This window comes from Lynx rufus, unplaced genomic scaffold (assembly GCF_022079265.1).
Source record: "Lynx rufus isolate CCGP_SWC_20201006 ecotype Redwood Valley unplaced genomic scaffold, mLynRuf1.p SCAF_1, whole genome shotgun sequence".
Taxonomy (NCBI): Eukaryota; Metazoa; Chordata; class Mammalia; order Carnivora; family Felidae; genus Lynx; species Lynx rufus.
Window position 1 is genome coordinate 95,060,282 of NW_025814823.1, and position 26,230 is coordinate 95,086,511.

At 44.3% G+C, this 26,230-nt stretch overlaps 1 protein-coding gene across 1 annotated transcript in view; it reads right to left on the reverse strand.

Annotated features, from left to right (window-relative positions):
• Positions 1 to 26,230, reverse strand: part of SEMA6A (semaphorin 6A) — a 132,376-nt gene that overhangs the window by 37,199 nt on the left and 68,947 nt on the right. Inside the window, exons 2-10 of the mRNA XM_047092957.1 lie at positions 24,464 to 24,601; positions 21,807 to 21,924; positions 16,874 to 16,934; positions 15,843 to 15,905; positions 15,007 to 15,108; positions 9,136 to 9,226; positions 5,558 to 5,677; positions 4,791 to 4,879; positions 3,701 to 3,918 (exon numbers count right to left, since the gene is read on the reverse strand). Of these exons, the coding sequence (XP_046948913.1) occupies positions 3,701 to 3,918; positions 4,791 to 4,879; positions 5,558 to 5,677; positions 9,136 to 9,226; positions 15,007 to 15,108; positions 15,843 to 15,905; positions 16,874 to 16,934; positions 21,807 to 21,924; positions 24,464 to 24,563 (962 nt within the window). The 5' untranslated portion in view covers positions 24,564 to 24,601. The remainder of the gene's footprint in view (positions 1 to 3,700; positions 3,919 to 4,790; positions 4,880 to 5,557; positions 5,678 to 9,135; positions 9,227 to 15,006; positions 15,109 to 15,842; positions 15,906 to 16,873; positions 16,935 to 21,806; positions 21,925 to 24,463; positions 24,602 to 26,230) is intronic.

A 26,230-nucleotide genomic window follows, 5' to 3' on the forward strand; every position in this document is an offset into this window, starting at 1 on the left:
CTAATATTGGTGCATTGTCCACATACTGCTTCTCTGAATTTGGTTTCTCCAGCCAAGGATAGTGAGAACGTATGTGTGGGGAAAACATGCTTATTTTATGTTAGTCACTGTTGGTTTCAATTTTTACTTCCTATTTATTTGCATGAGAGTAAGCAATTTAAGTCTCTAAAGCATGAACATTTTGCAAATAAAGTGCTCTATTAAGTGCTAAATAATAATGGCGGTAATCTCTACCTATAATTGCCTCCTTCCTTGCCACTCCTGAAAAGAATTGGGATTTTTTTTTTAATCAATGGAGAGAAGGCATGAATTATTCATTCATCTGGGTAAAACTCTTTGAACCCCCACCCCCTTTTTTTAAAGCTTACGTATTGCGAGAGAGAGCGAGAGGGAGAGCATGAACGCATAAGTAGGGCATGGGCAGAGAGAGAGAGAGAGAGAGAGGGAGGGAGAGAGAGAATCCCAAGCAGGCTCCGCACTCTCAGCACAGAGCCCAATGTGGGGCTCCATCCCATGAACCACGAGATCATGACCTGAGCTGAAAACAAGAGTTGGGTGCTTGACAGACTCAGCCATCCAGGCGCCCTGAACCCATGTTTGTTTTGAAGTATGGCTGTTCCTTGATTTTGATCAAATAAATTTCAGGCACCAGCTGGCCAAGAGTTTTAATCAGGGTTTGAGGTAGTGGGGCACTGCATAGGCAGGAACATCCTGGGCAAGACACAGGTGCTTTGTAGTGTGGGAACGTCATCCAGGGCAGAGAGAACGATTTAGTCTTGATTTTGCAAATGTTGAAGGTTTTGGAAATCACTTCTTACACGATTAGGAGAATTTTATGCCATCTTTAATTTCATAACACAATTACTGAAGTATTACTAATAAAGCAAGAATTAGGGAGAGGATTAGAAAGCTTATGTAAGACAAAGTAGCAGGATGGATTTTAAAGTATGTGGAATATGTATACATCGTGCACAGAATTGAATAGATAAGACTGTGATCCCCACTGTTTTTGATGTCACAGCCCTAGCCTTATGTATTTAATTTGGTAAGACTCTCTTCACATCTCCCTTTCCTAAAAAGTTCACATATTTACTTTAAATATTATGACATATAGGGGTGCCTGGGTGGCTCGCTCGGTTAAGCGTCCGAGTCATGGTTTCGGCTCAGGTCATGATCTCGCATTTTGTGATATCAGGCCCCACATGGGATGGGGCTCTGCACTGACATTGTGGAGCCTGGTTGGGATTCTCTCTTTCCCTCTCTCTCTGGCCCTCCCCCACTCACTCTGTCACTCTCTAAATAAATAAATAAATAAATAAATAAATAAATAAATAAATAAAATATTATGACAAACAGGATAAATATTGAAGAATTTTATGAGGCACCTCATAATAACTAAAGATACCCTAGGGTTTGATAATCTGCCCATGGTTAGAATTGCTTGTGAAATGCTTTCTTTTCCGTTCCTGCCTTTTCTCCCTCCCTCCTCCTGTTCATCTTTCCTTCATTCCTTTCTTCCTACCTTCTGTTCCTTCAGCATATATATTGACAGAATCCCTAATCTCCAACAGTAAATGCCCAATAAATAACATAGGCTCTCAGCTGATATACATTGGATGGACTGGCAGACCTGGCTGGGAGCAGGGCAGGTATAGGCTTGGCACATCCAGGAACTACCTCTTAGCTTCAGCCCGTGAGGCCGTGGAGCTGGAGGAGAAGATGGGCTTGACCACTGGGGGGCTGGGGAGGGGGACCTGTGTGCTCTGCTGGGGAACGTGGGCTTTTTCCCATTGGTAAGGAGGAGCACCTCAAAGACTTAGAAGAGGCCTTCATGACCAAGTTTGCATGTGTGGAAGACGGGGTGGAAATGGATGAAACCAGAACCACTAAAACCAGAACCACTACAACTCTAATTTGCAGATGAAAACGGGTATGTATATTTTTGTCAGTTTCTGATTTTTCTGAACAAATACTGTTTCTGAGGCTGCATAGGCATGTATTAATTGGGTGTTTCCTAGGGGCCTTTTTAAAAAAAATTTTTTTTATTAGTTTTCTTTATTTTTGAGAGGCAGAGAGAGACAGAGCGCATGACAAGGAGGGGCAGAGAGAGAGGGAGACACAGAATCCAAAGCAGGCTCCAGGCTCCGAGCTGTCTGCACAGAGCCCAATGTGGGGCTCGAACCCCTGAACCGTGAGACCATGACCTGAGCCGAAGTTCGTTGCTCAACCTAGTGAGCCACCCAGGCGCCCCTCCTAGGGGCCTTTTAAGAAAATCCTTTACACGGAGTCTCTCTAATACATGAGAATCTACTACTATATTGTAATTACCCAGTGCACCCTTGACACCCACTTCGGCCCCCTGGCCAAACAAACTAGAAACATGCTCAAATTCTACCAGCCCCTGTATTCCTGAGTACCAAGACAGTATTCTTTTTAAACAATCCTAGCTATGGGGATTCCGAAGTATGAATAGTTACAGCCTAAATTTTTGTATCTTTTCTGTTTCTCAAGTCTAAAATCGTCGTGGATGGTTAAGACTTACTTAAATCGAACTGAATACTTTTTTGCAGCATGGATTCATATTTGCACGTATTCAGTGGAGAGTTCTTGACTCTTGCCCTCTGTTTAACTGAGGAACATCAGAGCATCTTCCGGCATGCTCTGTTTCGGACTCTCCCTAGTTCTTACACATTTCTTCCTGTATGCCACCCTCCAGTCTCATCATGCACTTATCTGTCATCTAGACTCGTATCAGGTTCTTAAAAGTCTCATCCAGAATAACAAGTGTAACAAAAAGTATAATCCAGAATGAAACCATGTATTCTCAGATTTTATGTCCATGCCCACCAGTCACAATCATTTTTATGCAGCAGTGCCAGGACTCTAAAGTTCAGGAGAGCTCAGTACCAGAGAATCTCATGCCTTTCTTCCTCCTGTTTTTTAATCTCCACACATTTCTGCTGCCCCAGCAACACTTTTTAGTGCGTCATTTGATTACTCAAAGTCTCAGCTTCAATAAACACAAATATAGGAATGAATAAGCTGATGTTCAGTATTTCTAGGCACCATGTTTGATGACTTCCAAGTCCTCACTCAAGCCCCCCGGAGTCCCTGGTGGTTGGGGTCCAGGTTCCTCTGACAGGATAATAACCAGGGTCCCTTGTGGGGGGATGAGAGATGGACTTGTCTGAACCTAAATTTCACTCTGTAGCATTTAAGTAAATTTTCAGTGTTTTGGCTTTAAAAGTTACCGATCCAGTCACAGAAATAGTAAAAGTCAAACAGAACGTTAGATGACCTCGAAGAGGGAAGCGGGAGGAGAAACATTCTTGAGTTCTAAAGCTGCCTCTTTCGACTCCTGACTTGGACCAGGTAATATAATTGAGTTTAGTTTCTTCAAGTGTAAAAAGAGGGCAACAGTATTCAGTTTCCATTATTACTGGAGAGATTTTGAAATAACACATAAGAAGTGTTTGTACGCCAGGCATATAAATAGAAGATATTGTTATAATTTATTTAATTACTTCCCCTAAAATCCTAAGCTAATATTACTTCTAACTGACTATTAATTTGGTGAAAACGGAGCACTTAAGCATCAATTTTTGCATCAGTTGTGAATCTTGTGCATTAGGAGAGAACCCCTAGGGGGAAGGGAAGCTGGGAAGGATGGGTTAGGTCAGCAGAGCGAGGGCGTGGTTACCTGTTGTAAGGTGTGGAAAAGGTTGCCAGGACAACATCACGGCCATTAATACGAATCACATCTGTGACTGCCTGGAGTATGTTAAAATAAAAATGAGAGTCTCCGGGAACTGAGCAGTTCAGGCGAGCCTTAAGGAAAGACGTCCACTGTTTTTCCAAGACTCTTTGGGACCCTCCCATGTCATTCTTACAAACCTGAGCCACTCTTGGAAAAACTACCTGCAGAGGAAAAACACATAGGAAAGATGAAATGCACTCACTTCTCAAGATGTTAGTAGAATTTGCCTTTCTTAGAAAACAGAAGCAACAACAACATGGTGCTTAATTTAATCCCATGTTTCTAAAATTAGTAGCAAAAAAAAGGGGGGGACTCATTGGAACAGCATGTTTGGAAAGATAAGGCTGTGGCATTTAATACAGAACCATAAATCCTTCAGGGGATCAGCTCCCAGCCAGATAAACTCATTTCCATACAGACTGCTTAGCTTTTTATTTCCTCAAACAAAAGCACACTTTGTATGCACCATCTCTGCCATCCTCACTGGCTGTCTCTGGGCCCTGAATCTCATACTCTGAATTCCTGTAACCCTGCAGGCCACCCTGGCACTGAGTCTGTGCCCTCCAACTTAGTGACCTTGACCTACTCTCTGGTAAAAATAACTGAAGTGGACATCCCGTAAGTGTTCTGTTGCTTTTTGCAGTAAAAGACGATCAGGGCTCTCATTTTGCTTAAAGATACTGGATATCTACTCTCTGTCTGTGGAACAACTGAGTTAAAAAGAAAACAAAAACAAAAACAACAATGAGTATACCTGGAAGGAAACCACATCTCAAGATACTTGAAACTCAGTGTGAAATCACCCAGATAGACATCTGTGGATTACATTTTCAGTAGAAATATTTAAGAGGTTCCCTGCAATCTGGGACTGGTCTGGAAAAGCTTACAGGGCTCTGAGGCAGAACAGCGTTTCACGTCCACCAAACTTTGGCCGAGTCTTCTCAAAGCGATGACCTTGCGATTAGATTTATGGTTCTTATATCAAGGTCATCCAGAACAACACGGGGCCAGGGGAGTCATCCACGCCTCTTACCTTTCCCATGGTGTTGTACTCCACTGCTATTTCCCTGAAGAAGAAGTAGATGTAGTCTCCATAATCCACTGCTTGGACAAAGTACGGTTCTGTGGACACATGGCACTTTAATTGGGGACATGTCACACAGAGTTAAAAGAACTTCAATCAGCTGCGACCAAAGACATGATATTAATTAAAAGTGTAGGGCCATTAGACATTGGGTTAACACGAACCATTTCTCATGACCACACCAGCAAGTGCTGGTGATTTCAGAAGGCATTCGAGCCTACAAAATTCTATCTTTCAGAAGTGGTTGCAATTAACAATGAAGAATAAATGAATTTTCATATGTCTGTAATTTTATTTTCCACAATGAATGCTCCTATTACAGAAAGGATTTTTTTGTACGCATCTCCTCGTGAATCCTGACTCATGCCGGGTTGGGAATAGCATTTTCCCTGCTCCCCACCACCTCCGATCCCTGTTCCCTTCCATGAATGGAATGTTCAGTTCTTTTCATGTTAGACTCTGAAACGAGCGCTTGAGGCAGGAAAGATGAATGTGGTGTGTTCTATTGTAGTGGCATTGGTAGTTGTGTTAATACTCCAGAAACTCATGGGAAATGAGAAGGGGGAAGTAAATAAATCATTTGGGGCAAAAGATGCCATTTCCACCTTCCTGTCTGTCAGAAGCTATTACCAACATGAAACTCCAGTCTGGTCTGTCCAGACTCTAAATCTCCCTCAAGATATGAGCCCCCACCCCTCTCTTAATTGTTGGTTCACCTTTCAGCCATTTGGAATCATGCTTGACGGTCCGTAGGGTTGGGCTGTCTCCCAGACTCCGGTAAATGACCGCATCAATGGCAAGGAAGTCAGTCACTGTGGCTGAGTATAGTTTTCCATCTTAGGAGAGAAAGAAAAGAGGTGAACGGGGTTGGGGCACTACACTGGGCGTGGGGGAATAATAGAGACATCCCCCAGATTGCTTTCCTACATCAGGCAAATGAGATAGGACAACTGGGGAACATCCAAGAGTCGCTGGGAAAATACTTGGCCCACATTCCTAACCATTGTAAATTAGGATCTTGAGAGATGAAACATTTTTCATTTTTAAATTGCATGGCAATTTCTAAGCAGCAGCAGCAGCAGCAGCAGCAGCAGCTCAGGGAACGGGGTAAATGAAAAATGTTGTTTGCTTCACCTGATTAGATGGACCTTGACCGAAATCTCAAGGCCAAGGCCCCCTGGACACTGCTACTGCCACCACACCATGGCAAACTGGATTAGATGGGAGCCCAGGGAAAGACAGAAGCTGATTGTATCATCAGAAATTTTAAGTTTGTGCAGAAGTGATAGAGTCCTTCGCCTGGGCAGGTGAGGGGAGTCAGGGGGTTCATAAGCAAAAAAAAAAAAATGCTGACTGAATGGCTCCTTAGATCATGAGAGTCACTTCATTCATGAGAGCCACTGAGCCCTGCCAGTCTAGCTGAAATAAGAGATATTTGCTTCAGTATTTCAGAGTCATGAACTGAAAATGTTCTCACACTCAAGAGACCAAAGCAAGGAGAAAAGGGGAAGGGTCCTGATACCAAGTTGAATCTGGCCTTTGAGAATTCATGCTTTTTTGGGGTATGTGCTTTAGGGTATATCTAAGGCTAAAGAGGATGAAGAAAGTTGAAGATTAATCCCTACCACTTTGGGCTCTTTTCCTGGATTAGTAAACATCCTGCACACAAGTAATCAAATGGGTCCTTCTAGAATAGTAAAATCTATGCAGTATGTGAAACAAACAGTAATTATGTTCAAAAATAGAAATTAGTTCCTTGGTTCATTTTTTGAAAATTTTTAAACATATATTTATTTTTGAGAGGGAGAGAGAGAGAGAGAGAGAGAGAGAGACTGTGAGTGGGGGAGGGTCAGGGAGAGAGGGAGACACCGAATCTGAAGCAGGCTCCAGGCTTTGCACTGTCAGCACAGAGCCCTGCACGGGGCTCAAACCCACGAACTGTGAGAACATGACCTGAGCCCAAGTCAGATACTTAACCGACTGAGCCACCCAGGCACCCCATTTCCTTGGTTCGTTTTTAGTGGTTACCTATGTTGAGTTGTATGTCAGAGTGGCTTATATACACTGTAGTTCCATTAAGTGTAATTTTTTTTTTTTTTTTAGAAAAGTTTATCCGGACATATCTAAGCAGAGGTCTTGATGTCTGCTTTTGATCTAAACTGAAATTTGCTCAGGTTCAACTTGGAGCTGTCTTGACATCTTCATTATTGTCAACCATTTATCAGTGAAGATTGACTGGTTAGATTTGAACCACAGATGGCAAACCTCTCTGTTGATAAACAGATCTACAAAAATCACAGCTTGTTTTAAACAATCATGGCTCCGGGTCATGCACATATGCCGGGTGCTGGTGGGCAGTGGGAGGGCAGTGTGTGTGGATTTTCCTCCCATCCACTTTCCATTACACCTTTTCTCTCTGTCTCTCTTTTTTTTTATTTTTTTTATTTTAGAGCACGTGTGAGTGGGGGGAGAGGGGCAGAGGGAGAGGGGGGAGAGAGAGAATGAATCTTAAGCAGGCTCCACGCTCAGTGTGGGTTCCAGTGGGGGCTCGATCACATGACCCTGATCATGATGAGCTGAAATCAAGAGTCGGACACTCACCCCACTGAGCCACCCATGTGCCTCTTTGGTTATGCGTTTTGTTCTACATTCATCACTGGGTATCTCACCAGGACTTTTATTTCTAAAACAGAGCAGTGTTCTGCCCCTCGTGTTAACATGACAACCATTCAGCTGCCAACAAGGATCTTCTATTAATAAGGGCTGAGCTTTTATGGGATTTCAAACAGTCCATTGAAAACCTGTCCAAGTGTACCTATAGGGGGAGAAAGGGGGCTCTCACAGTGTCATCTCCTGGGGCACACTCTGCGTAACTGCTGGAAGATTGGTGGCCTTAGCCGATACTCTGACCCCGTCTCCTTTCTACCTCAGGCTACAAGTCCTCTCTTCGGTGACAGTTAAATTTCCCACTGTAGCCCACATCCCCCATGGTGCCGGCAGGCTCAAGGGTCAGAAAGGTGCTGCAGCTGAAGTTACTTGAGAATCCACTGAAGCACTCTCCGCATGGGTCTTGCTCCTGGCCTGTCGACTGACAGGTTCACAAGGCTTTGTGTTTTGTACTGCGCCCCCTCCGGCTAACACTGTGCCCGAACTTTGGGGGACGAACCCGAGGAACCCTTCCTTCCTGACACAGGCTGTTTCTCCAGTCCATGACTGTAGATTCAGGCCCCCAAATGCAGGACACTGAGGAAGAGGTTTGAAGAGCTAATCTTGTTTCATCATCAGAGCCCTGAAGTTCCTCAGGGCACGGATGTGCCAGTTTTTAGCTGTGGTGATGGAAATTATAGCTAACCGCTTTATTATGTGCTATAACAATCACTATTATACCAACACTTCTCGGAGCTACACCCACCTCCACACAGCTGGCAATGAATTCCTAAATAAATTCCTAATTAAAACACACACACACACACACACACACACACACACACACTCACTCTCATACACGAGAATCCCAATCTGGAGATGATGGCTTATTTGCTGCTGCTTTAGATCCTCTGCAGGGGAAGGAAGGGGAGAGGACGAGGAGTGTGTATCACCCTAAGCTAATCAGCATCTTCCGCTGCCCTATTATCTTTCCATCACCAATGAGCATGTACCCTAATCCGGTCAATGACATTTGCAATGTTTGCTGGAAACTTGTGGGCATGTAGCCTCACTGCTTGGAGATCTTCCTGAGGCCCTACCTTGTCTCCTTCCTTTCCCTTTCTGTATGTGGACAGGAACACATAGCCATATGTGTTGTAGCCATAACTGGGGACGGCAGCCCCCGACTGTGAGGGCGGCTGGTCTCTCTCAGAGAAAGAATTGAGATTTCGAGAGCACAAAAGTGAAAAGGCCCTGTGTCCTGGATGATGTCACCAGGCTTTTGATTCATCCCACCCCCGAAGTCAATCCTACCTTGAAAGATCAATCCACACTGCTGGTCTGAGGTGGGATCTTTTATTATTTGAACCTGAACATGCCCTAGTGGCCAATGTTGCACACTCTCTGCAAAGCTGAAGCAAAGTTATCCTTCTCTGAAGGCACAAAAGCACGGGTAAGAGTGGCAGACACTCCTTTCATGAAGCAAAAGTACAATTTCCACATGAATTTCAAATGGAAGAAGGCGTTCTTAATTACAGTATTCACCAGAGAATCGAAACACAACTGTGACTCTGCGAATCCTCCAGAGCAGATTCGCGGTGACAGGCCCGTGAGAGCAAATGCAATGAGAAGGAACCAGGTGGTTTACCTGCAAACAGGGCAACGTTGGCATGTTTGGCATCGTAAGGGCATCTGGCCATTCCACTGAATTCATCCCCGAAAGGTTCCAGAGTATCCATCTAAATGAAATAATAGGACTTAATTAGGAACAACAACAACCAACAGTAGTCATGGCATAAAGCACATCATGTGTGCTTTAATTCATATGCCTAAGTGCAGATAATCCTGAAATGCCTTCTGAGATAAGTCTGTTGGTTTCAGATGAGGAAACTGAGGTTTGAGAGATTACCTCACTTGACCAAGGTTCTCTAGCTTGGAGAGTCTGAGAGTCATGTTTGCTTGACTCTTAACCATTGTAGTAAATAGATTTCTGTATCCTTTTGGAATGGCCTAGAAACAAGTGTCTTTTCCTTGGAAAAGGAATGTTTAAGGCAATCACTGGGAAAACTTCCTCCCTTCCTCCCTCACTGTGTCTGAATGATCTGTTGAGTCATGAACTCTATAGAGAATCTGTTTTTGGTTTTGTTTTGCCTGAGGAGTCCTGTCCCTTTGGTTAAATCCCAGCAGAAGATGCTGGAATCCCCCTCTGGTTAGCTTGCAGGACAGTGTGGCATCAGCAAAGGAGCAAAAACACCAACGCAAGCAGAGCTCAGGTGGCCTTTTGCACCAACTTCAGAAACATGTCCCAGCCTCCAATCATGTAGATCAGAAGGAGAGGCCTAGAAGGTGCGGGGGTCACACAAGTGAAGCGCAGTGAGGAGTGGGGCGGCCATTTGACATGCATCCGTGTGCCCACCCTTGGCCTTGTTCCTACTTGCTGGGGGTTGTTGTAACTGGTCTGTCAGTGAGGTTTGTTTGGCCATCTTAGTATGTTAGGAAGGAAGGAGGGAAGGGATGGAGGGGGGAAAGAAAGGAAGGAAGGAAAGGAAATCAAAGGAAAGAAGAAAGATAAGCAGGCAAGAGCTCTATTTTAAAATGAGACTGCAGATGAAACCTGACTTCTTTTTTTTTTTTTTTGACCAAGTGGAAAAGTCAATTCAAGACCTTTTTATGCAAGTGGCAGCAACCAGCTACAAGCTAAGTAACGGCCACTCTGCCATTTTCCCCAAACAAGCATATGGTCTCCAGCATCAAGGCCTCTTTACCCATAAAATACACATACACCCTGCTTGTCTTACTCCTGCAAGTTACCTGTGTAGCTTCATAGGCATTTGTGAGTGTGGTAAAGCCTTGCTGGTGGTTCAGTTACTCATTAATTTCTACTTCCCTTTCCCCCACATCGCACTGAACTACATTGCCCTCCACCCTTGCAGTCAGGTGTGATCACGGGATGAGCTCTGGCTGAGAGGACGTGAGTGGAAGGCTGTGTGCCACCTCTGGGTCTTGCCTCTCAAAACCTTCTGGGGTCCTCCACTCTTGCTTGCTTTCTGCATTCCGCCCCACTAGATACAGAGGATCTGGTACAGCCTTCCAGGATTCTAGGAGCTGACAAAGGTAGGGGCAGGAGGAAGCTTAGCCTTCTGAATAGCCTAGTGGAACAGACCCTGTGTCACTGACCTGCACTCAGCTGTGATGCGAGCAGGAAATTCGCTTCTCTTGCCTGGCCCCTGACTCTCGTCAGAGGGCGGCGGCTCCACCCTGACCAGTACTTGGGTGGTTCCCGCCTTCTGCCTTGAGTTTTTTCCCTCACATCGCGGGCTCTCACAGCATTTAAATCTCCATGCCACAGGGTCCGTGAAGTGATCTCCCCCACCTCGTTGATGTTTTTATAACCTTCCGTGGTTCAATCTTCTCTGTGTAGTTTGAGGGGATCTCTGGCGGTTTGCAGTGTTTGACAACAGATACGAAACTGGGAGAATCTAAGACGGCAGTGATGCCGAGGGGGTCCCACCGAAAGGCCGTTAGCACTAAATCAGGGTGCCTTAAATCACGGTGTTTGGAGGTGTTGCCCAGGAGGGCAGGGAGGTGCTTCCTGAACAGCTGTTAGTGTTGTCCCGTCGTTTATGCTTTTTGCCCTGAACCCCCCAGAAACTGTTTCAGAGATATGTCAGGCCTTGTCTCCTGTAACCACCTTGAGATAGCACCTGTCTCCTCTCTCTGTATATCTCCTGCACCCTATTTGTTTAGCTGAGACATCTGTAACTGTACTCTTCTCCCTTTAGCACATTTTTATGAAAGTCTTTTTTTTTTAAATTTTTAAATGTTTATTTATTATTTTTGAGAGAGAGAGAAAGAGAGCACAAGCAGGGGAGGGAGAGAGAGAGAAGAAGACAAAGAATTTGAAGCAGGCTCCAGGCTCCGAGCTGCCAGCACAGAGCCCGACGTGAGGCTCGAACTCACAGACCGTGAGGTCATGACCTGAGCTGAAGTCGGACACTCAACCAACTGAGCCACCCAGGCACCCCTGAAAATCTTTTTTTTTTTTAATATATTTTATCCCAAGAAGAGCATCCTGCTGAACTGTGACAGACTTTGTGGTCTGTGGGTCTGGCAAGTACTCAAAGGTAATGCTTAGTACACAGTGATGCAGCAGAAATGCCTTTATCCCAGGCAGTGCACGCTGTAATCCTGGCAATGGGGAGACAATATACAAGGGAGCATTTAGGTTTTTAAATGAACCTACTTCCGAAAAAAAAGAAAAAAAAAAAAAGTAGCCTTAGCTATAGCCAAAGGCAAGGAGCAGGGAAGTATTAATGTTTCGGTTTGTGAGTCTGGAAGGGTCCAGAGACAAAACAATGCCACGGTGAAATCCTCTTTCCATGAAGTTAGAACTAATCCTTGTGGTAGTCTCCAAATCTCAGACTTAACAGCAGCCCCTGGGAAATTAAATCACCATAGGGTACAGATAATTACTTCTGCAGAAGTTCAAGAGGTTTGGAGAACAGGAGGGCAAAAGGTATGGAGTGAACTTTTAGATTTGTGGTGGGTGGCCTTCAGAATTCTTTCCCAAGTGCTCTTGTTTGGGGGCTGTAATCTCTCTGAATCATCCAGCTTACTTCCATTGAAAAAACTGTATGAATTAGGGCATGGTGGAGACCAAAAGAGGTGGAGACCAAAAATTTGTCACCCTCCTGCTTCAAGTTGATGCTTCTGTGCTGAGACTTGGGGCTTTTTGGGGGTGTGGGAAGATTGGTCATCGGTTTTGCTTTGAACCTTTAGTGTTGATCTGTTCATAAACAGTGCTTAAGGGAAAGAATGTCTGTTCTCCCTGCAGCCAAACACATAATGTCTCATATCATCCACTGTGCCCTGAGTCTGAAAAAAACACTGCTCTGACCGATGTCAGGGGTGCTTGCTACCATTCACAGTGCTAGGCAGGGAGACAGATGGGACTGTGCGGGAAGAACATCCGTGTGTGCTTTCTTGGGAGGCCCAGGCTCCAGAACATGCCTCAGCAGGGGTGACTGGAACAAGCGAGAGGTGGACGTATCGCCACAGGTGAGGCATCCCGGGGAATGGAACATGTGTGGGAAGAATGAGCTAGACCACTCCCGGTCTGTGTATCACAGTGCTGAGAAAACCTGTAATTTGTCATAAAAGATAGCTTTCCAGCTAGGGAATTGGTTGGGAATTGTGAAAAGCATTAATCTTAATGAGTCCTAAACAATGACATACGGGGACAGAATATTAAGTGGGAGAATTAAAGTCACAACGTCAGCTGCACGCTGTCACCGGCCTGAGCTAGAGTTTGGACGGACTGCCTTTGTTACAGACCGAATGGATCCAGCTCCTTATTAAAAAGTTTGCTGTTTTAGGGGAGTGTGTTTTACATCAGTTTAGATTTTGTAAAATACTGCATTAAGCGATCACCCACCTTGATACAGAATTCTCTTACTTTCTGTGCCTGAGGCGCATGCCTCCCCTGCGTCACCCTAATCCTGGCCTTGCTGGTGCCCCTTTCCAAATGTAAGATGGACGATGAGCCTGAGGGTCACACAGACCCTCCCTCTGATGTCCGTGCTGAGACTGAGGGTGTTTTAAAACTGTCGAGACAAAGGGTGGTGGGCCCTCTGGTTTTGATATCCTCCTGTTTCTCTTTTGAGAGAGAGAAATGAAAGCAGGGGAGGGGTAGAGAGAGAGGGAGAGGGAGAGAATCCCAAGCAGGCTCCACACTGCCAGGGCAAGAGCCCAACACAGGGCTCAAACCCCCGAACTGAGCCAAAGCGGGATGCCCAACCGACTGAGCCACCCAGGCACCCCTATCATTTCTCATTCTTTATGCCCCTCAGGGTTCACTTTATGCCTGGTGAGACCCAATGTGTATTTCTCCCCATGTCTCTCCCTAAATCAAGGCTCACCCATGCATTTTCTTATCAGCTCTGTTCACATCCCATCGGCAGGCATTGCCAACCGCAGAGCCGGGGGCCCTCCTGATGCTCCAAACTGAAGCCTCGGGCACCTTCTTGCTACCTGCCTCTGCCAGCCCGCCGCTTCTCTGCTTCTGTTCCCTGTGTGAACCCGTGGCATCTCCATCCATTCACTCACCCAAGAGACAGCCTGGCAGTCCTTCTTTACTCCTCTCTCTCCTTGTCCTGTGCTTCTCATCAGTTCTTACATCCTCCTGGCTTTGGTCACTTAAGTATTTCCTGAATCTCTTCTCTTCCCTTCATCCCTGGGGCCACCTCCCTCTCCAGCCTCTTGTTTGTTATTGTCACCTCACACCCCGGCACTTCAGAATCAAATGAAGTTTCTCAAGCTCAACACACTGTTTCTCACTCAGTGCCTTTGTTCATGCTGTTCCCTCTGCCCGGAATGCCCTCCTCCCTTCATTTGGCTAACTTCTACTTCCTCTTTAAAACAAAAATTAGGCATTCCATTCACTCTTTACCCCACCAGAATTAACAGAGCACCTGTTTGGAGGTATTGGTCAGATTCCAGACTGTCACAGACGTGGTCCCTGCCCTCACAGAACTCTAGGCTGTCTTCTGGGCTGGAGGTGCTCATGTTCCACATGTGAGAACAGCAGGGGGAGCATTTGAAGAGAAGGGTCATCTACCTCCTTCTAGAAGCTTTGTCTGATTCCTCACCTTAGGCTAAGGTTAGTACCTTTCTCTTGTGCCTCCATAGTGCCCTGTGTTATGTCACAGCAACAAGCCCATGGAATTGGGAATTCTCATCTCCCTGTCTGGCTTCCTTAAGGACGGAGGCCTCCTGTTTGTCCTTATAACCCCAGTCAGTGCCTGGCCATGTGAGCAACTCTGTACATGTTTGCTGAAAGGAAGACTGTGGCAGAAAGAAGGGGCAAGGAGAGCTAACAGATGCCGAGCCAGGACCTCGGGTCACTGGCACGTCTTCAGCTGGCGGCTCCTGCTTCTTCAGCACTGCCCCTGTCGGCTGCTCAGAACCGACTAGATGTGTGAATGCTTCAAGAGTTCATTTTTTTCCCCCTTCCATAAAGGCCAGAGTAGGTAAGGCCACAGTCAAGTAAGCGGAGTGCTTAGTGGAACTAAATTTCCGTGTTCTTCGAAATCTTATCTAAAAGAAAGTCTACAGTTTCCATGGCGCGCTTTTGAGATGCCTTTTAAAGTAGGAATCATTCCCAACAGAAGTGTGTTTTTTTGTGCTCAGAGAGGAGATGGTGGGGCGGGAGGGAGGCAGGGAAGGGGAGAGAGGGGAAGCCCACACGGTGCCTATGGGAAAGTCTGCTGGTGTTCTGAACAATGGGGAGTAGGATCTTACAGAAACGAACTTTGCTGGGCAGGCCCCTGCAAGGTGTGTCAAACAGGAAGCTTAGAAGCCTGCTCAGGATCACTCGCGGGGAGGGACACACGAAGTCCCAACGAGCGAGAGGCACCCGACGGTGTTGAATTACCCGTCTTAGGTCGCTGCAGGTACAATCACAGTAAATTATGAAATACCTCCAGCCCCGAGTGGTTCCAACAGACAGAACCGCAGTTACCTTATAGTTTCTGCAGGAAGGGTTGAAGGCGTTAGTTCCACAGACAAACAGAGTATCATCGCTTTTCTTTAGAAGAACTTTAATGAAGTTGTGACACTCATCCTGAAAAATAATTCAGACTCGTTTGTGTCCAGTCAGTTCAGTACAGAAAACCCGTTCTTTCCTGTGTACCGTGATCTGCCAACCGTAAGGTTAGAGCAAAGGTGGCCGTGGGGCTCCTCTGTTACACACCCGAGCTCCTCCTGATTGTCTACCAAAAGGTGATGCTGACCGCAGTTGCTTTTTTAACAGTGAAAACGAGGCAGGCGTAGAGAGGAGCGAGCGTGTGTTTACGCCACAAAAGGACGACAAGCCTGGAAGTGCCAGCCTTCCATTATATTAATTTTAACACCAGATGTCCCAGGGTCCCTTGATGTTGCAGGGCTCCCGGCTGAAGTGTGTTTTTACATTGGTCTAGGACTAAAACACAGCCCCCCCCCCCAAGGTCTGCGGCAGCTTTTTTCTGCACGCTTCTCCAGCCTCCCTGGGGGCTCTGGGTGTGCGCGGTGGGCTAGTATAGAGTGCACTCAGAAGAGTGGGGGCAGCCAGCTTTGTGGCCGTAATCCCTGGCGCCCCGACGTAGTTCATGATGCAGCCCTAGCAGCTGTCGTAATATTTCATCACGTTAAAAGCAAACTATTTCTGCAAATTAAAGCCTTCAATAAGTTGATGGAAAAAGCAATTACCGAGGGAAAAGGGACTCTCACGATCCATTCCGCATCACGGTCTACGGCTGGAGATAACCGTCAGAAACTTAACCCAAAGTGGCAGCTGCAGGAGAAATGAAAATTGCCTACCTTATGTTTCCCCTTCATTCTGCATGTGTCTACATCAGCCTGTCTAGATTTCCATGTCAGTTTCTGCAGGGACCAAGAAAGAAATCAATTAGAGTCCAGGGGTGGTTGGTTGCATTTGATTTCAGAAGTAAGCGTTCCCTTGGGGAGATGGAGGCTGAACATATATTTATTGAAAGCTTTCCGCACCCTTTCTCCATGATTAATTCACCATAACAACAAAAGATCAGAGATGAGAACTGTTCATTTAATTTTGAACTCCTATCTATTCATTAAGCTACGGAATGATCTTCTTTTGAGATAAAGATGAAGGAGAAAGGAAAGAGGAACAAACAGCAGTGTGGAAATTTCACGTAGAATATCCCAATCAACTCGCTAAATTACGCTCGTTTTGATAAAATACATGTCCTGGCCCTTTCCTTTCAGTTGACAAATCAGTTTTCATAAAGCACGCTTTTTCCTTAAAATATGGAAGTCATTTACTTACACATAAAGGGGACATTCACTTTAGGTGGACAAAGATTGAATTCAGGTTACACTCCACGTAAATTCATGGACCGAAGGAATCGTCTACTTCTATGGCAGATTTTAATAACTAAAATACCTCCATGTGGAGTTATATAGGGGAAGCTTAGGTTGTATTTTATGTCTGTCTGAAACGGATAATCATCAAATTCCTGAGCCACAACAGTCAAATCCTAATACTGTAAGACATGGAAATGTAACATGGAAACATTTGTGGGGCAAAAATTTTACACAGGAAAACTGATATTTTCCTGGACAAACATGGCAGTAAAGGAATTTAGAAATGACCTAAAATTCCCAAGTTATATATGCACACATATTTAATGAATAAACTGTGAAGCATGTAACTGTTTCTGAACATGTATTAGCCTCAAATTAGGATTCCACAAAATGTTCCAAATTATTGGCCATGTCATCTCAATCAATTACAATACAGTTAAAATATGTATTCCCTTCAAGAACTATCCTAAAGCCCTTCATGCTAGAAAGATGGTTTTAAAACTACTTACTTTGCTACAGTAAATTTCTTCTGTGTGTGAGGTGTCCATATCAACAGTATAAATATGGTCCCTGTAAACAATGAAAAATTAATAGTGTCAAACACAAGAGTCGAGATAGTTAATGTTCTCCTGAATGAGTATATATCTCATTCAAGGCAGATAAATCCATATCCCTGTTATTAAAAAACGAGACACTCACATGCAAGAAAAAGGGAACCGCTCAGCCTCTGAGAGGTGCCGATGGACCCACTCTGCTATTTCTGACAAATCATGGGATCTTTCTGGAGGGGGCACCTTTTAAAAAAACCTTGCTGTAGTGTCCCTCATGCCACAACTACAATATCTGTATGTGTGTAGTTCAGGAGAGAGGACTCTGAAAGTTAAATTGACCCCAAAGCCAGAACACAGATGGGTTCATGTGCCTTTACAGCGTCTTCAAATCCACAAACCGATCACTTGCATACCACACTTGTTCATCACCAGTGGGGAGGGGCGGGGGGGGGGGCGAGGAGACTAACAAAAAGCAAATCTCTGGCTGTTTCCCCCTTTACAAAGCGTGTTTTCAGCCTTAGCTTTGACAATTTGATTGACAAGCTGGGAGATGGTAAAGGTGAAATTATTTCCAGAAAGCACTATTTTCTGGAAATTAAGAAATTAAGGTCTAAATGTACTTGAGCTAAAGTTTACATTTCTTGCTTCTGTTCACCTTCCTGTTTTGCTGAGAATTTGGTTGTCTTTACAATTTGCTGCCCATCTCCCCCCTGGAAGGGAAGAAACAGAATCAGCAGCTCAGGTGTGGGGCTATATTTAAACATCCCCTTCTGTGTGAGCGGAGTACAAGGGCGTTTTTGTCTGGAATTCAGAAGAAAGAGAAGAAAAGAACTATGCTCAACTGGAAAGATGGGGGGCTTGTGAGGGAAAGCAAAACAGCTCGTTTTCCCTTGAAATAACATTGACTTTTTCTAAAATGCAGGAAGTCCTGGGGCTGGAAAATTACCCACAGCTTTAAGCCAGGACCTCAAGGCTCCCACATGGAGACTTTCAAGCCCCCTCATTACTTAAGAGAAAGTGGAGGGAGGGGGGAAGAAAAAAGGAAAGAAAAAAAGAAAGGAACGATCTGCTGTCAGGATTCACTTTAATTTTTTTCCCCCACGGTTCCTTGGAAATCTGTCTGCTACTGCTTTTAGGGAAAGTACAACAGAGAGAAATAGAAATCAAAACTGGCTCTCTCATGTGAAAATAAAAGTTGGGGGCAAGGCTGTTGGCTTATAAAATTTCCTTGCAACTGTGAGCGTGTGAGCCTCTGTGTGTGTGTGTGTGTGCGCGCGTGTGCGTGCGTGTGTGTGGTCAGGGAGAATGGTGAGCCTGTTTTTTTTTTTTTTTTTGTAAATTGCTGAATTGGGAAGTTCTTGGAACCTCAGTAGGGTGCCAGAATCACCCTGCCCTTTAATTTCAAGGCAGTTTTATTGCATTCTTTTATTACTTGTTTGACTTTATTGGTGGTGCTGTGGGTCAGGCTCATTATTGGGATGGAATTGCTTATTACTTCAGTATCAGGTTTGCAGGGACTCTAGTTTTTTCCTTACCCTGCCTCCCCTCAAAACTTTTAAGTAGGAGCTGAATATATGAATTGTAAATTAACAACTGATTAATATGCATTGGCAATTCCTCAGAAAGCTCTCGGATTGCCCCCTTCTGGCATGGCCTGTTTATGTTAATTAGCAGTTTCAGAGATTAAACAAACAAACAAAAAAAGGATCTTCAAAATGGATAGTAATAAAGCCGAATTGAAAGGGGTTCCTGCCATCAAGGCTCACTCAGTCTCTGGGTTCTGGATAGGCCTTGGCTTCTGATTGCTGACTCAGATTGTCTGGAAGAGCAGGGAAGCCTTTTAGAAATAGAATTCCCTGAATGAAACCTTTTGGACAGTGGCAATCTTTTTCAATATCCAAGAGATCCCACTGCCCAGCGAACAGAAACAGCGCTTTTATGCTAAATCTAAGACCAGAATGGAGGGCTATTCCCAGCTATCCGTGTGTTCATCTCAGGGTTCACAAGCCACTCTGACTGAATTAAGTTATTTGAACACAAACTGACTTAATCCAAGGACTTCCCTCTTCCTCCCCCACAGTGAGCAAAACTGAACTGAAAGTTGCCCTGGTTTGAGCCTGGGGAAAGGATATGACTTTAAGTCGGGTCCCTTGCTGCCTAGGAACCTGGATCCCTCTGGGCAGTGCTGGGAAGTTGAAGGGCGAAGAGAGACCTTAAACACGGTGGCCAGGGAGCTCCTTGAGGAGTTTTCCTAAGGGTGTGGATCGAAGGGAAGGGGCTGTGTGTGTAGAGTGGAAGTCAAAATGTCAGTGTGAGGGCGTTTTACAAATTTGACCTTTCACGAAAGGCAAGTCTGTTTCATAGTCTTTTTTTTTAAATTTAATTTATTTTAAAGTTTATTTATTTATTTTGAGAGGGAACGCCGAGTAGGAGAGGGGCCGGGAGGGAGAGAGAGAATCCCAAGCAGACTCCACACTGTCAGTGAGCCCGAGGTGGGGCTCAAACCCACACACCCTGAGATTGTGACCTAAGCCGAAGTCAGACATTTAACCGACTGAGCCACCCAGGTGTCCCAAGTCTGTTTTATAGTCTTAAAAAAGCATGAATGTGTTTCTCTCCTTTTTTCCCTTACGTTTCTGGTCTCTCCTTTCTGGGGGGTGGGGGTTAGGATAACACTGTCTTGGTTTTAACAAGCTGGAATAACGGTCACTTTTTAAGTTTGCGCAGCACTTGGCTCATAACTCAGGGGCCACCCCGGACCTGCAGTCCACACCCACATTAAATCATCAGGTGTAGGGACAGTCCACTAGAGACTCAGTTACAAAGTGAGTCATTCACAGAAGATTCTTGACTCAAGAATCTCACAGATCCAAAGCATAATCATTTGTTTTGACCTGCCCATAGATAATTGGGTACAAATGTAATTTTCCAGTCCTGCTACATTTAGGAAACTAAAAATGGTATTTAAAAGGACCTGATACTCTTTTTTTTTAAACATTTAAAATGTTTATTTTACTTTTATTTTAGGGAGAAAGAGCATGATTGGGGGAGAGGGGCAGACGGAGAGACAGAAAGAATCTAAAGTGCCCCCCACCCAACATGGGGCTCGATCCCATAACCCTGGGATTATATCATGACCTGGGCCAAAATCAGGAGTCGGATGCTCAACAGACTGAGCCACCCAGGTGCCCCAGAAGGACCTGCTATTCTACCAGAGAGGCATCTGCTGAGGCCCTTATGAGAATGCTTTCCAGTGAATACCCACACTGGCTGTGTTCTTGGGCAACAGCGGTTAGAAGGTTACTGCCAGATAAATAGGATCAACTTTCCTACTCAGTAGGTGCCTAGTACAGGAAGTAAATCCCCAGAGTGTAGAGCAAGGCCACCCCATTTCAAATCCTGCCTTTGCCATCGTGGCCCAGGCATTTCACCTTTCTGTACCTTGCTTTCTTCCTGTAAGACATGAGGATAATAATAGCTCCTTCACCTAAGGTGTTTTTTTTTTTTTTTTCCCTCCAGGATTGAATGAATTAACATTTATAAAGAATTTACATAGCATGATTTATATAGAACGTACAAGTAGTATATACCATATAAGTATTTGTGAAGTAAAATTGTTAAAAAGTGTTTTGGCATTGCTCCCTGGGATGTTTTGTGGGATACTCGAAGGATATTTTAATGTGGCCAGTGGTTTTTGGTTTATGTTGCCTAGCTTGTCATTTTAGAACACCTAAGTGCTTTGGAAGAATCAAGCACTGTTGTTATTTACCTGTTCCTTATCTATGTTCACGGCCATACAAGTATCACAAACACACTGTCTATGTTTTCTTCCCACTGTGAAGTGATTAATCAGTCTAGACCCAAGTTAAGATCACAGTGGAACCCCACAAGATAGCGTTCTTTGTTGCTCTTCATTTAGAATTATTTTGAATGAGCTACATACCTCCAAAACTGAGGATCATACATTGTTAGAATCCAAAGGAACTTCTCTTTTTTTTTTTTAATTTTTTTCTTAATGTTTGTTTATTTTTGAGAGACAGAGAGAGAGAGATACAGAGCACAAGTGGGAAAGGGGCAGAGAGAGAGGGAGACACAGACTCCAAAGCAGGCTGTAGGCTCTGAGCTGTTAGCACAGAGCCCGACGCAGGGCTTGAACCCACGTACCTTGAGATCGTGACCTGAGCTGAAGTCGGACGCTTAACCGACAGGGCTTAACCTGCGCCACCCAGGCGCCCCAACCCCAAGGGATTTCTTAGGATAATCTAATCCAGCGTCTCATTTGACAGAGGACACTTATGGCCAGAACAGTTGTGGTCCAGGTAAGTTAAGAACAGAATGAGGAAAAAAGCCTAAATCCACGTGAGCACTGTTGAGGTTGTATTCTTACCCTGCCATTCAGCCTTAGGACATGGTCTATTTAGATGACAGTACCCAATGGATGAGTATTTTCTTACTAGATCCAAATCAAAAACTTTCTACTGCCATTCTATGGCAGTAATGAGATACACCATATATTCACTACAAAAATACTAACAGGCTTAATACACATCCACACCCATATCTTTATAATAAATGTTTACAAATTCAAGTTAATTTAACAAGTATCATACTGGTCGCTGGAGTAGATATTTGCGTATATGTTCAAGAGAGTGGATTCTTTGAGTCTAAGCTCCAAAATATGCAATTATTTCGCTCTAAATCCACCTACAGTTAAACAGACACAGAAAATCTTGCAAGAATGATAGCTTGACAAAGTAAAGTAGCCTTCAAATTAAATAACACATTATTTGGGAATGTCATGATCTTTTTTTAAGACGAGGCATCGCAGGCACATTCGATCTTAGGACCTTTGTCGGATGCTGAGGACAGACATGAGGAAAAGGCAACTCACCTAGCAGCAATGTAGAGGGTTCTATTCATGATCATAATCATCTGGATGTCCAGCCTGTGCCTCTGTGTGGTGTTCCGTCCTGGCTTGTGGCCCACAAACACCGGATACTGTTTTGTATCTGTGAAAAGAAGAGATGGGGCAAGAGAGGGAAAGGAAATCAAGCCAAGAATTGACAGGGCAGGGAGAGGAGGGGGGCCCGGCCACAAAACAAAACCATATTTGAGTCAGTCCATGCCACCACTTTCCATTTCCAATGAGTCTGTTATTTTAGGAAAGCCTGTGATAGACGGTGCTCTGTAAGGGACGATCAAGTTACAGTTTCATTTCCAGATGATAATAAGCCTGGACTTCTGTTTCTGAGTGTCACAATTTCTGACTTGTCCCTCTTTCTGGGGGTTAAAGTTGCAAGTGAACCCTTTACATGAAGGTGCTCTTTTCTTCCCGTTTTCTTTTCATCTTCTTTAGAGTGCTAAGCCCGAGGGGCAGCCTGCCAAAGATCTTGTCTCCGGACAAAACTATTTCAAAGCAGCTTTCCCATCAATCACCACAAAGGCAATGTGGTCTGGAGGCGAGAGCCCTCATCCAGGAGCCAGAAGAAAAATACAGTCTCCACAGGCGTCCAGTTGGAATAATCTACTATTGAAGGCAGCCCTGCTAGGTTGGTTGGCATTCTAGGAACTGTGGGAAGTTCACTCTTGAGTTAAGCAATTGGCTTAATCTCACAGGAGCGGGGGGCTTCGACAGGACAGGGTCAAACGGAGTGTAGCCAGTCGGGTGATCTGGAATTTTCCCTGACTTGGAGAGTCAATGAATATATTTCTGCTTTCCTACAGTTCTCTTTAGCTGAGAGTGGGCAATTTGCAATAATATCTGACCTTTAGAAATACCTACATCTCAAAAATCTCTCTACCTTTAAACCTATAATCTCCAGAGCACTGGCAGTCCTCCAAAGAAACTCAGGAGGAAAGAAAGATGAGTCACGTTTAGAAATGTTTTTTGGGGGGTGGGTGGGTGGGGTGTAAATAATAATTTGAAAACCATTCAGATTTATGCTCAGATCCCTACACTGTAAAAACATGTTTTGAGAGAGAGAGAAAGAGAGTGTGCACATGTGTGCGAGAAGGGGAGAGGCAGAGAGAGTGGGAGGGAGAGAGAGAGGGAGGTGGGGGAGGGAGGGAGGGAGGGAGAGAGAGAGACAGAGAGAGAATCTCGGCCAAGCAGGCTTTATGCCGTCAGTGTGGAGCCCGATGCAGGGCTTAATCCCATGAACCATGAGATCATGGCCTGAGCGGAAATCAAGAGTCGGATGCTCAACTAAATGAGCCATCCAGACACCACAAACACCCCCCCCCACCCCGACACATGCATACACATTAAACCCCTGTAGTATCTGAGCAGTACTCACGGTGGGTATCAGAGAGTAAAATATACCTTGGTATATCAAGCTTGGTATGGGAGTATCTTGTGCTTCCCCCTCTACTGCTCTGAAATTTCATTTACCCATTCATCAAGGAGCTCGCTAAAACAAATTCACATCTCCCTTCTGTCAAGAATGTGAGTGTCCACGGACATTGGATTTTCAGCAGCACATTTGTGCTGGGGGACTTCTTCACAGGGGCACCAAAGGTAGAATACCTATCTTAATTATGATTAGAGATTAAGAAATGTGTATTAAGGTTAGGGCCCTTGAGTCAGGTGGACTGCCACTTTAAGAACAACGATTTCGAATGACACAGTTTGGTCCTTAATCTCGCCCTGACTTTTGTTTGCTCTTTATTTTCTCTGTCAGGTCTTGCCACTTCACCTTCGTGTAAAATTATTTCTCTTTTCAACCTAGACTGTCCAGCAGAAAGCCAGGCATTGATGGATCTCCTTAGTATCCCATATAAATGCTAAACACCTTCCTTCTGGTTTGTTGAGTGTTTGTTTTGGGATGATTACTGGGAAAATAGATATTTGGGTAAAAGACTCTCTTTCACCTTTACTGTGATAAAACATTTTGTCTTTTGGAGAGAAGGGAAAGAAGTAGTTAATTGCCTGTTCCATCCCACACTCAGGTAGGACTTCCCTCCAGTAGTCAACTGAATTCTTAATTGTGTGGTTTTCTCCCCTTGACACCGAGGCAGAGACTAAAAGGAAAGTTATACATAGTTAAAATAGGTCCTCTGTGAATTCAGAATCCCTCTTAAGGCTAGCAATGATAGCTGTTCTAAGTGTAAAAGAAAAGTTAATTTGTGTCCCTAAGTCCTCCAGAACCATCTTATTTCCTGTTCTTATCTTGTAAAATGCCCACGCACTAACTACATACGAAAACATCACCACTGGCAATACACGGAAAGTAGTGACATTCTCCCATGGCAGGTTTTCGGGCATGATCATGAATGGCCTCCTTGCAGTGACTTGAGACTTCATCAGAGGTACTGAGAAGCATTTCACATCCACACACACATGTTCACACGTGTCTCCACACCAGTATTTAACAGAGTTACAGAACAGCCATCTCACCAATTTGACGAGACGCCTCTGTCACCTGCAAGTTAAAGTGACTAACAGTCTCCTGTTGTATTAGATTTTAGAAAATGTTGATGTTTTGCTGGCTGATGCAGCCTACAGTGCCCACCAAGGGAGAGAAGGACAGTGAAATTGTGGATACTTACAGTTGCCATGCGAAATACTGATTGGTTCAGAATCTTCTGGGAAACCAGCCCCAGCAAAGTGTAGCAGTGTGAAATATAGCAGCAAGGCTTCTGACCTCATAGTAGTTCAGCGGGGAGACTTTATTTCTCTACTTCACCCTGCCAAAGAGCAAAGAAAGAATTTTTTTTTTCAAGTCAGCTTTATTCACCTCCATGAAATGAAATGGCCTTGAAGATAAATTTAAGAGACCAGGGGCCTCGCCTTCGTATCTTTTCCATTGTGAGTTCACGGATTATTGTGTTTTACATAAGAAACCTGTAACCACTACCCACTATGCACCCTCCTTCCCCATGCATCCGAGCCCTTTTGCAAAGCCCCTTCCAAACACGTGGCCCAGAGCCCGAGTTCCTTTGTCCTGAGCCATTTTAAGGCCATTATAGGTGGCCGTTTCACAATTACTGCATTCCAAAAAATGGACAACTCAGAACACTTTTTTTTTTTTTTTAATGTAAATACTTTTCTTCTGAGCAGGTATACGGCAGCAGGCCATCCCCCAGACATGTTTTGTTTGGCCAGCTCAGGATTTTTCAAAAATTTAAAGTAGTTGTCAGTATTGGAAAAACTAGGAGGTTTGTTTCTTTCTTTTTTCTTTTTTAAATTTTATTTATTTATTTTGAGGGCGAGAGCTCGAGAGCATGCACGCCGGCATGGGCGGGGGAGGGGTAGCGAGAGAGGGAGAGAGAGAATCTCAACCAGGTTTCACACCTAGCAGCACAGAGCGGGACGTGAGGCTCATACTCATGAACCATGAGATCATGACCTGAGCCAAAACCAAGAGTTGGATGCTTGACTAACTGAGCCACCCAGGCACCCCCCAAAATTAGGAGGTTTCTAGTAAAAATCAGAATATCTGACATACTGACCTAAATCACAGTTCCTTCAGGCATCACACCCCAACACACACACACACACACACACACACACACACACACACACACCAACATACACACACATACCCTATAATGGGGCCCTGTTTGCTAACTTTTGTTATCTGCTTGACCCCTTAGTTGAGATGTTCACCCTTGGTTTATACAATTTCACAATAATTCTAGAGTGACCTTAGACATAAAATCACACAATCTATGTCTAAAAAGAAAGAAATGAATCCTTTAGACTCTGAAGGATACTGTAGGGAGAATCTGAAACCACATCCTGTAATGGTATTGTTGATTAAAAAAAAAGCATCTCTCTGTATATTTTAGTCTCAAATACTGCCTTGCAATGAAACAGTAGTGAATAAAAATGCCAGATATACTGTTCTGCCCAGGTGTATTTTCTTAAAGATGCTCTTTATGTGTAGAAAATTCTCCTAAATCTTAGAAATAAAAGCAATCCCACGTAGGGCTGCTGGATACAGTGAAAGAAGACTCATAATACAGTAAATATCGCATAATTCTCAGGCATATTTCAAGTGAGTGTTGATCTACTGGGAAAATAGTGTAAAATGGGGATATCTTTTCATCTTTCCAAAGTGGTAAAGCCTTTGAAGTAGCCTGCCAAAGATGATCTTTTTGAACAAAGCTATTTTACAGTAGTCCATCAATCATTTAAGATTTGTGTGCAGAAAAGTCAAACTTAGTAACTTAGATGTCTTTGAAAGTTAATTTGGCAAACAAACTGCTAACTTAACGCTTTTTAGAACACCACTTAATATTAGATACCTATGTCTCTCCTCTTCATGCCAAAAAAAGCATTAACAAGTCCCAGAGTGTTGCATCGCAACTACA